The sequence below is a fragment of the Neomonachus schauinslandi genome, chromosome 15, assembly GCF_002201575.2.
Source record: "Neomonachus schauinslandi chromosome 15, ASM220157v2, whole genome shotgun sequence".
NCBI lineage: Eukaryota > Metazoa > Chordata > Mammalia > Carnivora > Phocidae > Neomonachus > Neomonachus schauinslandi.
The window spans coordinates 38425649-38438906 of NC_058417.1; the positions used below are offsets into that span (position 1 = coordinate 38425649).

The 13258-nt window shown below is 50.1% G+C and overlaps 1 protein-coding gene across 3 annotated transcripts; it reads left to right on the forward strand.

Annotated features, from left to right (window-relative positions):
* Positions 1 to 1495: 1495 nt before the first annotated feature.
* GSDMA (gasdermin A) lies at positions 1496 to 12508 on the forward strand. 3 transcript variants are annotated; one of them, XM_044921766.1, is made up of 10 exons: positions 1496 to 1710; positions 1892 to 2072; positions 5747 to 5912; positions 6765 to 6861; positions 7372 to 7419; positions 7823 to 7846; positions 9197 to 9351; positions 10044 to 10158; positions 11268 to 11341; positions 11843 to 12508. In XM_044921766.1, exons 1-10 carry the CDS (start codon positions 1497 to 1499, stop codon positions 12083 to 12085), a joined length of 1317 nt encoding a protein of 438 aa, XP_044777701.1. In that variant the 5' UTR covers position 1496; the 3' UTR covers positions 12086 to 12508. The 3 variants fall into 3 exon arrangements, with proteins under 3 accessions (XP_044777701.1, XP_044777700.1, XP_044777702.1); XM_044921765.1 differs by lacking the exon at positions 7823 to 7846 and having other exon boundaries at positions 9149 to 9351; XM_044921767.1 differs by lacking the exon at positions 7823 to 7846.
* Positions 12509 to 13258: the final 750 nt, after the last annotated feature.

Below are 13258 nucleotides of genomic sequence, written 5' to 3' on the forward strand. Positions count from 1 at the left end.
CTGCTCTCTGGTAAGAGCTTGATGACAGCAGGGGAGGTGGCGGTGTTGTAGGGATGAACAAGAACATGGGTGGGAAGAGACGGGCCTAGGAGTTCCCTCGAGCCCAGGGGAGTAGGTATCTTCACAAGCCTTGCGGGGAGAAACGAGATGTGGTCCTGTGAGCGCGTCTCTGGTAAGGAAGAGACAGAAGTCACCTGATCCCTTCCTGCGGGCATCGGACTGGCCCCTGGAGGTTGTCCTGTCCCACCCTGGCCCACTCGGGAATTAGAGGTGAAAAAGGCACCTTGGAGGTGGCCCACGCACCTGTGTGCATGCCTCCCACTTCCCTGAGTCTGCGAGGTGCCCACGGGGGCGGCGAGGCAGTTCCAGGCTAGCTGGTGCGTCCTCCCCCACCCATGGCTGTGCCTGCTGGCCGCCCAGCCACAGCACCTGGACTTGAACCTCAAAGGCAGGGACCTGAGGCTATGAAGTTCAGGCTCTTGCAGACCCCACATTCTCCAGGGCCCTCTCACCCCAGTATATGTCTCGCAGGGCCACGTTCATTCATTCATCTCTTCATTCATTCTGTGCACACACACTTGTCAGGCTCCGGGCCTGCACCAGGCACTGTGCTCAGTGCCAACGCTGCAGAGATGGCTAAGACTCATTTCCTGCCCTCTGGGAGGCCACAGTCGAGTAGGCGAGAGTCAGGTGAACAGATCATAACAACATGAACAACATGAGGCTACAGGTGTTTCGGGAGGGCACGTACAAAGTGCTCTGGGGACACAGGATAGAGTCACTCGCTGCCTGACGGGAAGTGAGAAAGGAGTCACAAAAGAGGTGACCCAAATTGAGTCTTAAAGGGTGAATAGGGATTCTTTAGATTGGGAGGGAGTGTACTACAAGCCAAGGCAAAGATTGAAAGGCCTGGGTGTATTGCGTGGCACCTGGGGGGAAGTGGGTCTGTTCAGAGCCAGGAGCCAGGAGGCGGGCACAAAGGAAGTACAGGGTACGGGGAAGTGACCCCCACCCAAAGAAGGGGCCACTGGGGCAGTTGAACTGCGTCGGCCTCCTCAGGCCCTCGGCACCAGTGGGGGCTGCCTGCCTCCCCGGCCTCCCTGGTCCCGGCTATCAGAGTTCTCTGGGGAAGACAAGGTGGGCAGAGCTGTATGAGAGGAGATTTACTTCCCTCACTCACGAAATGCTCCAGCCAGGCCCCAAGTCCGTGAGGAACCTGAAGGAGGGGTGAGCCCAGAGCCCTTGACAGGGAAGGTCTGGCTTCTCTAACCAGCTGTGTGACTTCAGGCAAGTCGCTTCAGCCCTCGGGGCTGTGTGTCCTCATCATAAAGTGGAGGCTCCTTTGGTTGTTTTCAGCCCCGATACTCCGAAGGTCCAGGCATTTTTAAAGGGACCCCCTCCCCCAGAACAAGGTGATCTCTCTCTGCCAGGGCCCTTACCATGTCCTGGTCGCCCAACTTGTCACTCTCCTGTCTCCCTCCACCCCCACAGAGAAAATGACCACCTTTGAAAATGTCACCCGGGCCCTGGCCAGACAGCTAAACCCTAGAGGGGACCTGACACCCCTTGACAGCCTCATAGACTTCAAGCGCTTCCATCCCTTCTGCCTGGTGCTGAGGAAGAGGAAGAGCACACTCTTCTGGGGTGCCCGCTATGTCCGCACTGACTACACCCTCCTGGATGTGCTTGAAGCCGGCAGCTCGCCTTCAGGTCAGGTCCAGCATGGGGTTGGCTCTCGAAGGATGGGGGCCAGGCCCTGGCTTATGAGGAGGAACCCAAAGCTCCCTCTGTCCGGATGTGGCTTGGTGTCACGTAGCCCAAAGTTCTCCCAGAAGGGAGGGGAAGAGGCAGGCCTCTCAGCCTGGCCCCTTTCGTCTTCTCTCTCCTGCAGATCCAACAGACTCTGGGAACTTTAGCTTTAAGAATATGCTGGATGCCCGAGTGGAGGGAGAGGTGGATGTGCCAAAGACAGTCAAGGTCACTGGGACTGCCGGGCTGTCCAGGAGCAGTACCCTGGAGGTCCAGACACTCAGTGTGGCCCCTAAGGTTCTGGAGACCTTGCACCAGGAGAGGTGAGAGTGGTAGGGCTGGGGGGCTGCCAGGATGGGGTGGCTGGTGCTTGGAAAGGGTGCTTTGGGCCCTGAGTTAAAAGGCAGGGCCCTCACACTGCCCTTTACCTATGGGGTCATCACAGGAGAGCTCTTAAAGCTGACCATTCTGGGGGCGCCTGGGTGGCTTAGCTGGTTAAGCATCTGCCTTCGGCTCAGGTCATGATCCCAGGGTCCTGGGATCGAGCTCTGCATGAGGCTCCCTTAGCTCAGAGTCTGTTTCTTCCTCTTTCTGCTGCTCCCCTTGCTTGTGCTTGCTTGCTCTTTCTGTCAAATAAATAAATAAAATCTTAAAAAAAAAAAAAATGACCATTCTGGCCCATGGGTGCATCTGGGACATCCCCTAACTACTCCCTCCCCCCATCCTTCCACTACTTCCAGTGCCACTCCCCTGCTCTCTCTCTCTCTCTCTCTCTCACACACACACACGAGAATGAGTATGTTCACATTAACTTGCCGTGTGACCTTGGAAAAGTCACTTCTCCTCTCAGGACCTCAGTTTTCTTTCCTGAACAATGATGGAGTTCCATGAAAATCTCTAGGGTTCCTTCCTAAACTATGAATCTATAAAAGGGAAAGGGTCTTATCTATTCCCTACTGAAGCTTAGCCACAGTGTTCTGCTCCCATAAATCAAGCCATCTGCCCGGTCCCATACATACACCAGGCAGCCCTCGGGAATGCTGCCCCCGCAGCACAAGGGGTGTGGCAGATGCCATGTCGATGCTGGGCAGCTCAGATGTTGGGCTTGCTAGGGGAACTGACTTTTAAGTAGTTAAGTAGTGGTTGAAAGAAGTGAGGCAGGAAGGAAGAGCTAGGGTGCTTCGAAAGTCACCCTGTAAACATTCATACAGCCTCAAAGGAGTGCAAAACACCCCACTAGGAGCCGGGGTGCATTGGAACAGCTTTGTCCAAGAACCTCGCAATCAGGAGTTGTAAAAAAAAAATCTGTGCAACAGTAACTATAATCCAAGGCGAGAGGTAGTGCCTAGGAGGACTTTGCCTGAGTTTTGTGGCAGGCCAGACAGACTTCTGGCTGGGGAAATGAAGTGAAACTTCATGGAGGAGGCAGCCCATGATCCAGGCTTTGAAAGATGAGTAGAAATCGAACATGAAGGTCTGGGAGATGGACATTACAAAGGCACGTGGGTGAGAAACCTCAAAACCTCTAGGGAGCACGGAGGAGCTCCTGATTTGGCAGGAGCAGAAAAGGTAGGAGTGGAGCAAGTCAGAAGCAGAGGCTAAGGCCCAGATCATGGAGGACCCAGGTGCCTGGTCAAGGATGTGGAACTGTACCGTAGGCTTCAGGGGGCCCCCAAGAATGCCTTGATGTGTGTCGTGATTCATCTGGCCAGATGGAGGAAGTATGGCAGCCAGAGGATGAGAGGCAGGGGTTGGAAGCAGGCAGGCAGGCAAGACACCGTTCCACTGTCCGTCAGAGATGCAAAATGAGGACCGGAGCTGGGAAGAGCAGTCAGAATAACGAGGGAGGAGCTGGGGCACTCTGGGGCGCCAGAATGGCCTGGACTTGGCAGCTGATTGCAGGTTGAGGGAGAAGGTTTTGTCAGAGATGATGCTGATGGAGATCCAATGTATAGCATGATGACTACAGTTAATAATTCTATACTCTCCACTGGAAATTTGTTAGGAAAGTAGATCACCACACATACACAAAATGGTACCTATGTGAGGAGCTAGATAGGTTCATTAGCTTCACTGTAGTAATCGTTTCTCTATGTGGAGGTATATCGAAACATGTTGTGGGCGCCTGGCTGGCTCAGTTGGAAGAGCATGCCACTCTTGATCTTGGGGTTCTGAGTTCAAGCCCCGCGTTGGGTACAGAGATTACTTAAAAAACAAACAAACAAAAAAACAAAACTCTTAAAAAAAAGTTGTATACCTTAAATAAATACAACTTTTTAAAAAATAAATAATTAAATATATGAGAATGTTAAAAAATTCACTCTGAGATTTGACCCAAGTGATGACATTAACAGAAACAAGAAGACAGACTTTAGAAGAAGTATTTGGAGAGAAAGACTGTGAGCTCCTTTGGGACATTTTGAGTTTGCGGGTCCAGTGAGACATTAGCTGAGTGACCACAGTTAACAACACTGCCTTGCATATGTTGTACACCTAAAACTAACATGATGTTATATGTCAATTTTATCTCATTTTATTTTTTTAAGATTTTATTTATTTATTTATTTAGTTAGTTAGTTAGTTAGCTAGTTAGTTATTGAGGGGAGGGGCAAAGGGAGAGGAAGAGAAAGAGAATCCCAAGCAGACACCTCACCCCCAACACTGAGCCTGGAGCCCCACGTGGGGCCCAATCCCACAACCTCGAGATCACGACGTGAGCGGAAACCAAGAGCCAGATGCTCAACTGACTGAGCCACCCAAGTGCCCCAATTATATCTCATTTTATTTATTTTTTTTAAATTTATTTATTTGGCAGAGATAGCACAAGTAGGCAGAGTGGCAGGCAGAGGGAAAGGGAGAAGCAGGCTCTCCGCTGAGCAGGGAGCCCAATGCGGGGCTCGATCCCAGGACCCTGGGATCATGACCTGAGCCGAAGGCAGCCGCTTAACTGACTGAGCCACCCAGGCGCCCCTATATCTCATTTTAAAAGAAAAATTTTAAGGCAGCTGGAAACGAGGGCCCCGCGCTCAGGAGAGAAGTCAAGGTGAATATCCCTGTGGGGTGGTCGGCCATATAAAGATGGAAAACTATAGGAATGGAGTTGCAGGGAAGGGATGTTCTGGAAATCCAGACAGCAGAGAACTGCGAACAGAATCTCAGAGAACATGAAATTTGAAGGGACCGAAGAAACTAGCGCAGGAGATGCAGACAGAACGGACAGGAATCAGAAGGCCGAAGCGGGGTGGCGTGGTGGGACCAGAAGCCAGGAGAGGACCACGTCGCAGGGAGGCTTTGGGAGGCAGGGTCAGTGTAGTGCAGAGTGAGGGAAGGTCTGTGAATGTGGTGGGTGCGAGGTCGCTGGGATTTCAGCTGAGGAGTGGAAATGGAAGTCAAATGATGAAGAATTTAGGAGTGGACAGTGAGGAAGTAAAGACGGTGTATATGGGCGCATCTTTTGAGAGACTTGCCAGTGAAGCAAAGGAAAGAAACAGGATGGTAATTTGAGGGAGTGGCAAGATCCAAGGATGGGTTTCTGGATGGCAGCAAGTGGGGAGGAGGGACTGGTGTTAACAGCAAGAGAGAGGGTAAGGGATGGGAACAAAGGGCCCCAGGAGAGAGGAACAGGACTAAGAACAGGGAAGAGGAAAGAAAAGGGAAGGCACCCCGAGGCAGAGGGAAAAGGGGGAAGGAGCAAGCAGGGGGGGCCTGTTCTGGGCCAGGAGCCATGCCAGATGATTTCCTAGTTTTCCTCTCAGCACCCCTGGAGGGAGGTGTCATTATCCTCATTTTATAGATGAGGCTCCCCGGACTCCGAGTGGCTGCCCTGCCAGTTAGCGGGACATCTGGGCTTCAGCCTCGGTCTCCTACTCCAGAGTCCTCACCCCTTTCCCTAATACCACCGTGCCTAGCTCCTGCGAATGACTGAGGAGAAGAGAAGAGCAGATGGCCCAGGCGGGGAGAGGTTCTGACCCATCCCTTCACGTGTCTCCTGCCCCAGGAAGCTGTCCGCTGAGCACCCGTTCCTGAAGGAGATGCGAGACCGAGGGGAGAACCTGTATGTGGTCATGGAGGTGGTGGAGACCGTGCAGGAGGTCACTCTGGAGAGAGCCGGCAAGGCGGAGGGCTGCTTCTCCCTCCCGTTCTTCGCCCCTTTGGGACTACAGGTTTGGTTCTCTCTCTCTCTCTCTCTCTCTCTCACACACACACACACACACGCACGCACTTAACATTTAGCCTCTCCTTAGAGGCCGCATTAACACATTAACTTTGCCCGATCAGTGCCTACCCAGAATACTGAAAATGACCCACTCCTTCTTCCTGCTTTTCGAGATTCAGGCCCCTGTCGGCCAGACACAAGTCCCCTCTCTGGTCAAGGGCCCTGTGTGGGCACATGCCTGTGCCAGATGCCACAGGGAGCTATCAGGGAAGGGAAAACTCTTAGTCGTGGGTCATCCCTCATGGTGCTCCCAGTGCACAGGAGAGAGACATCCCTGCTCTCAGAAAAAGTTCGCAGTCTCATGGAGGAGACACACAGGTTAAAGCCCCGAGAACACAGGCTCTGAAGATTCGATGTAAATAAGTAATGCTCTACACACCTAAACCTAGTTTGTATAAATATTCAAGGGGTGAGTTGGAACTGAGTAGGGTTAGTCATGGAAGGCTTCCTGGAGGAGATGAGCATGGGCCAGATGGTGAAGAGGAAGAAGGACTGGGCCCTGTGGAAACTCTCAGGTGGGTTGGAGATGCCCAGGCAGGTAGGTGATGGAGTGGGTCCGCCCAGTTCCTTCATGTGTCTGAACCAGAAAGATACACATCATTAGAGGGATGATGCAGAAGGGCTTTGAAGTGCATTCCATGGAGTCCAGACTGGGTGGAAAGGCAATCAGGGACACAAATGAAGGGTTTCCAATTTCTTATCTCCCCAGAGGTGCTCGGCCTGCCCCTCCACATGCCCCTCCCTCACCCCTTGTCTCAGAATCTTGGCCGGTTCATAAATCTTCATTGTCTGACCCTAGGGATCCATAAACCACAAGGAGGCCATAACCATCCCCAAGGGCTGCATTCTGGCCTTTCGAGTGAGACAACTGATGGTCAAAGGCAAAGATGAATGGGGTGAGCAGACACTGGCATGTTCTCCCCTCAAGACAAGAATTACCCGCATTAGCACTAAGGCATCCTGGTCCCCTCTGGTGGCAAGCCAGGGAAGGAGTGCTGGAGTGTATTGTATTGTGGCCCAGGGACAGAACAGCGGGGACTGCCCTGGAGAGGGAGTGAAGGAACCCCCTGGGTTCTGAGCACCTCCTGCGTGCTGGGCACTGCGTTAGCTGGAGGAAAGGGGCACGGAGATGAACAAGCACAGCTCTGCTCTAGAGAAGTCTGTGGCCAATGGAGGAAACAGACCCAGATATCAGCACTAGGATGCAAGGCAGAAAACAGTGTTGTCCTAGGATTTACAGAGGAAGAAAATAGTTCTTTCAGCAACAGAGGTGGAGCAGGGGATTCGGTGGGGCCTTTGGGGCAGGGACCTAGCCCTTAGCGGAGCCCATGGACTTGAGAATAGAGAAGGGAAGGTGGGCAGCTATTTAAGGGTCCTCCTGCTCTCACCTCTCTTGGACTTTACAGATATTCCACATATCTACAATGATAACATGCAAACCTTCACTCCCGGAGGTAAGTGAAATTGCTTCCCCTATCTTTCGCCCAACCCTGACATCATCTGCTAAAATCCTGCACCCTCTAATAGCATATACCATAATCCCTCAAGGAGCCCCTCGTTTTGTTTCCCAAGTGCCTTTATAAAAATATCTGTCCTAAACTTCTGGAAAGGCAGACAGAAGCACATAAATACTGCCCTAGAGAGACAGAGAAACAGAAAAAGACCAGAAGTCAGAAGCAGAAATAAGACTGAGAGATATTGTGTGTTCCCAAATTGGGGGGCGGGGGGGGGGGCATGAGCTAACACAATCTCCATGTTTTTATAATGATCACTGATAAAACTGCCTTAACATCCGCTCTAGATAAAAAGGCACAAATAGGTTTTATGCTGACATATGTACATTGTTTCTGTTTTCAGAAAAGCCAGAGGAGAAGTTCACCAGTCAGTGTTTCCTCTCATTTCTTTTTTTTTTTTTTTAAGATTTATTTATTTATTTTAGAGAGAGAGAGCGCAAGCGGGAGGGGCAGGGAGAGGGAGAGAGATTCTCAAACAGACTCCGAGCTGAGCACAGAGCCCTATGTGGGGCTCCATCCCATGACCCCGAGATCATGACCTGAGCTGAAACCAAGAGTTGGACGCTTAACCGACTGAGCCACCCAGGGGCCCCTTGACACAGAATTTTAAAACTCCAATCTTTTTCTTCTCTTCCCTGAAAGACTGACGGGGAACATGGCAGAGCAGGTCTCAGCAAACAACTGTCCCCAAAACATGGCAGAGATTCCAATAGCTTAGGAAAAAGTGGTGGCGGGGGGGGGAAGTCTTTGGACAGGATACCCAGGTAGTCTGATGCGTCAGACCTCTGTCCTCGAGGGCGTCCTTAGCTGTAACCTGTCCCACACATATCTGCTGCTCAGCCACCCAACATCCGGGACGGATGAGTCACTAAGTCACAGTGATGCCAACTCAATCAATCCAGGAGCTCCTTTTCACATTGCATTAGCTTCTCTCCTGCCCCATTCCTGCCTCCCATGAATGGAGCAAGTGTAGCCTTAAGATAGCTGAGATATCCCAGGAGACAGGATATATTTCCTAACCCCCATTAATGTTTCATCCCCTGGGCATGGCTACCATTTTGGAAGAATAGATTCTTGTCTTTTCTTTCCCCCCTTATCCCGGCATCTGATGCTGGTAAGGAATTTTCTGAGTTTCTCCCAAGACTTTGGCATGGAGGCAACGGGGTGGAGGGAGGGAAAGACAAGTGCTGAGTCCCAGGTCTGGGCAACTGGAGCCACTTCCAGGAGCTTCCAGAAGCTACTCCCCTGGTCATATTCTTAGGATGCCAGGCCCTTAGAGGGTCAGGCCAAGATTCAAGGTAACGCTGATGCACCCACGTCCTTGGATAAAGACCCACCCATCCTAGCCTTCACTCAGTCACCAAAGTCATTCTTCTTTGTCGAATAACTCCTAAGAAGGGGAAATAGACTTTCCTTCTCAACTTTAAGCTGGAGTCTTAGAGAAAGGGAAGTTAATTGTCTGTCACGGGATGGGGCTTGGGAACCTGGGGAGAATCAACTGCCTGCTTAGATGATAATGTGGGTCCTGCTCCACCTCCTTGCCCCAGACCATCCCCCACAAGTCAGGGCTTGTGGAAACTTCATAATCATGTTCCCTGATCAAGAAGAAAGGGGGGCCAGGCTCAGGCTGGGAGCAGAGCACAGGGACGGGAGGGGGCTGAATAGGAAGGCTGCCAGATGGAGGGCGCTTGGCTTACCATGTTCACCGTCTCAATAGAGGAGGAACATGAAGACTTCAAGACACTAAAAGAAGAAGTTCAAAGAGAGATCCAAGAAGTGAAGAAGCTAAGCCGGGTAGGGCAAAGCTCCCTGCTCACCTCCCTCAGCAAACTTCTCGGGAAGAAAAAGGAGCTACAGGACCTGGAGCTCATGGTGAGGCCCCAGAGGAAGGTGGTTGGTGGATGTGTGGGTGGGTGTTGCAACTGGCAGGGGATCTGACAGGATAGAAGGTGGTCAGCGGCCAGGAGAATCGATAGTGGGTGTCTTCCTCGAGGCTGGCCAGGTGCCCCCCAGCCTGCCCGGCTGCCACTGCTCTGGAAAAGGGCACACAGGGCAGATTCCCTCAAAGCACATGCTCCCCGCGGACAGACAGAGGGTAGGCAGTGGGCCAGCAGGGCCCTTTCTTGGAAAGGGGACTGGAACCTTTCCTTCCCAGAGTTCAAGGCTCAGGGACCAAGAAATCCAGGAGTCCGGTACTTTTCAGGACTTGACACCTTGAAAAAGAAACAAGGAAAAGAGAGATACACATAGATAGCACATCTCAAGAGACTGTGGGGGTGCCTGGGTGGCTCAGTCGTTGGGCGTCTGCCTTTGGCTCAGGTCATGATCCCAGGGTCCTGGGATCGAGCCCCATATCGGGCTCCCTGCTCCGCGGGAAGCCTGCTTCTCCCTCTCCCACTCCCCCTGCTTGTGTTCCCTCTCTCGCTGTGTCTCTCTCTGTCAAATAAAAAAAAAAAAAGAAAATCTAAAAAAAAAACAACAAAAAAAGAGACTGTGATGTGCCAGGCATTGTGCTGGGCCCCTTACCCGTGTTATCTTAAATAGTTGCCCACCTTTCCCTGCAGCTTGAAGGAGCTCTAGACAAAGGACATGAAGTGACCCTGGAGGCACTCCCAAAAGATGTCTTGGTATCAAAGGAGGCTATGGGTGGCATCCTGTATTTCCTCGGAGCCCTAACAGGTAAGTAGAGAATAAAGTCTTCATTTATATACCTTTTTGGTGATAGGAATGAATCACTGGATGAATTCCCAGATATATGAATGAATGAATGAATGAATGCATGCATGCATGCATGCCAGGCAAATTATACCACAGTTAAAGTAGTTTATATCTACATTTAAAGAAATTGGTTACAGGATCACCTGGCTGGCTGTTGGTAGAGCATGCAACTCTTTATCTTGGGGTTGTGAGTTCGAGCCCCACACTGGGAACAGAGATTGCCTTAATAAAATAAAATAATTAAAATTTAAAAAATTGTTTACCTTCCCAAGGATTCATCTGGGCACCTGGGATAATCTGAGAAGGTGGCCTAGTCTTGCTAAGAGAGGTTGGGAAATAACCCTAGTTTTACCAGCCACATATTTAAAATTTCTACATATGGCTAAACTCATCACTTCTTAAAAAAAGATTATCTTATTTATTTATTTGAGAGAGAAAGAGAGCAGAGTGAGAGAGAACAGGAGCGGGGGGAGGGCAGAGGGAGAGGGAGAAGCAGGCTCCCAGCTGAGCAGGGAGCCCGATGTGGGGCTTGATCCCAGGACCCTGGGATCATGACCTGAGCTGAAGGCAGACACTTAACTGACTGAGTCACCCAGGCGTCCCTAAGCGCATCACTTTTATATAGAAATTTGTTAGCTTTAATTTCAGAGAGTAACATCTTCTCATCTTGCCCTGAATTCTCTTCTTCCCTCTTCATGAAACATTGCCCCACTTAGAAAAACTCTCTGGTCCTTCAGGAGTAAGCTGAGATATCTGTCCCCTTAAAAAGCCTGCCCTCAAATGCCAAGTCCAAAGTAGACCCCTCAGCTATCGCTCCCTTAACACCCTGTACTGTCCCTGCACATGGCTTAGTCTTCTCTGCTGGCCTGCAAGTTTCCTGAGTGAAGGGGTATGATTTTTACCCAACACCCCCAGCAAAGGTGCACAGCATAGAGCAGCATTCAACCTTGGGTAAATGTATGGATTAATTAATGCTGAAATTCTGGAAGTGTACCTCTTTGGAGTCTGGAGTCCCCCTTTGCACCAACACCACACGTTCATTTCTCTGCTTTTTTTTTTTCCCCCTCCAGAGCTAAGTGAAGCCCAACAGAAGCTGCTGATAAAATCAGTGGAGAAAAAGATCCTACCCATGCAGCTAAAGCTGGTGAGAGAAAACAGCAGGTGCTGGGGAGAGCTCGGGAGGGAGTCAGCTGGAACCAGGGCAAAGATACAGACTTAGCCTAACGACAGACTGTCCTGGAGAGCCTCTGTTGTAGAGCAGGGGCTCTTGCCCGCGGCTCATTTGTCTCCATGTTCTCCCTTGTTTGTTATTTCGCAACTGGAAGTAAAAGAGCGAATTTCTGGGCAGTTATCTGGGTTTTTCAGCTTGAAAAGACAGAAAACCCGGGCTTTGCTTCTTCACAGCCAAGTGATGTGAGCAAATCTCTTCATGTCTCTGAGTCTGTCTCAATTCACTCCTCTGTGAAATAGGGCTTAAAAAAAAAAAAAGGGCTGCCCACAGTACAGGGTGGTTAAAAGGCCCACATGGAGCTGTAATGGAAGGAGTTATAAGAGACAGGTAGCCCTCTTCGTGGTTTTTATGAGTTAGGAAAAAGGAGGGCAAGTTTCCAGTTCTTTCTTTTCATGTTATTTTGGTTCCTTGCAGGTGGAGAGCACAATGGAACAGAGTTTCCTGCAGGATAAAGACGGTGTTTTCCCCCTGCAGCCTGACCTGCTCTCCTCCCTTGGGGAAGAGGAATTGACCCTCACAGAAGCCCTAGTGGGGCTGAGTGGCCTCGAAGTGCAGAGATCGGGCCCCCAGTACACGTGGGACCCAGACACCCTCCCCCGCCTCTGTGCCCTTTATGCTGGCCTCTCCCTCCTGCAGCTGCTGACCAAGGCCTCCTAACTGGCCTTTTCCACCTGCTTCCTGCCTCCTAATGCCTTCCCGACCTCACTGTGCTGTGTTCTTAACACCCAAGGGTATTTTAGAGCCCCCAGGCTGAAGATGATGGAGACCCTAGCTGATCACCCAAGATAAGCGATTTCCACTTGTCCAGTTCTACCTCTTCCCCTACCCCTTCAGCTCCGCAACCCATCTGCTAATGCTTAAATCCTTTTAAAGTGGAAAAGTGCAAATTTTTAAAACTATGAATTATTTCAGCAAAACCAAAAATAATTAATTTCCTATCCCAATTCCTCATGCGTATGCTTCCACAAATCAAGTTTTACTGGAATTAATGGAAAATATGATTCCACTTTGGATGAAATGTCTTTTGGTGTTTTTCTTAACTTCTGCCAGGAAAAAAAATAGACATTATCATACTACATACAGATCATGTGTACATGAGTTCCATTATACTGTCCACGGGTCAGCTGGAAAATGCCCAGAGAACTATGAGGGTGTAGAATGTAGAATCTAAATTCTAAAGTGAGAAGATCATCAAAGAAGCTTGTCTTCAAAGAGGAGGGTTTAGGATCCTCTGGACTCAGGTTAAGGGACTAGGACAGGCTTATTTGTGGTACAAACCCAAAACAAGAGTAAGACAACTTTCAAGTATATCAAAAAGAAAATGCAGGTAAGTCTTTTTAAAAAATAGTATCCAAGAATAAGACTGACCCATAACTTTTAAAAAGAAATTGTGATATTATCTTATTTCACCTTTCCCTCTTTTGACCTCAATTCGGGGTGGTTGTAGGAGGAAGTAATGTGGGCTTGCCCTATGGACCTGCAAATATGGATATTGCAATCTTATAAAACTAGTGGGTTTATACCATCCTCCTCTGCCTAAAGCTGGGTTTTAACATCTTTCGCCAATTTCTTTTAAAGTAGTTTTATGGGTGGAATAATTTCTCCAAGGTTTTTGGCCCCAGGAATCAGACTCGCCCCTGGCTAGTTCCCTCACTAAACAGGAATTCATGATCAACTGCCAAAAGCTTTCTGTTAAGCCATCCTCCCCCGTTCTGGGGCATCTTCCAATGCCTCACTACATTGCTCAAAGACATCCTGAGTAATTATCTGCTGACCTCATTGTTTTTCTCTTGTGATGTACACTTAATAAAGAGGTGAGCTAACACCCTA

Coding starts and splice junctions, on each gene's coding strand:
- GSDMA (XM_044921765.1), top strand. CDS start 1,497: ATGACCACCTTTGAAAATGTCACCCGGGCCCTGGCCAGACAGCTAAAC. Junction 7,420..9,148: donor GCAAACCTTCACTCCCGGAG/GTAAGTGAAATT, acceptor CTGAATAGGAAG/GCTGCCAGATGGAGGGCGCT. Junction 9,352..10,043: donor TACAGGACCTGGAGCTCATG/GTGAGGCCCCAG, acceptor CTTTCCCTGCAG/CTTGAAGGAGCTCTAGACAA.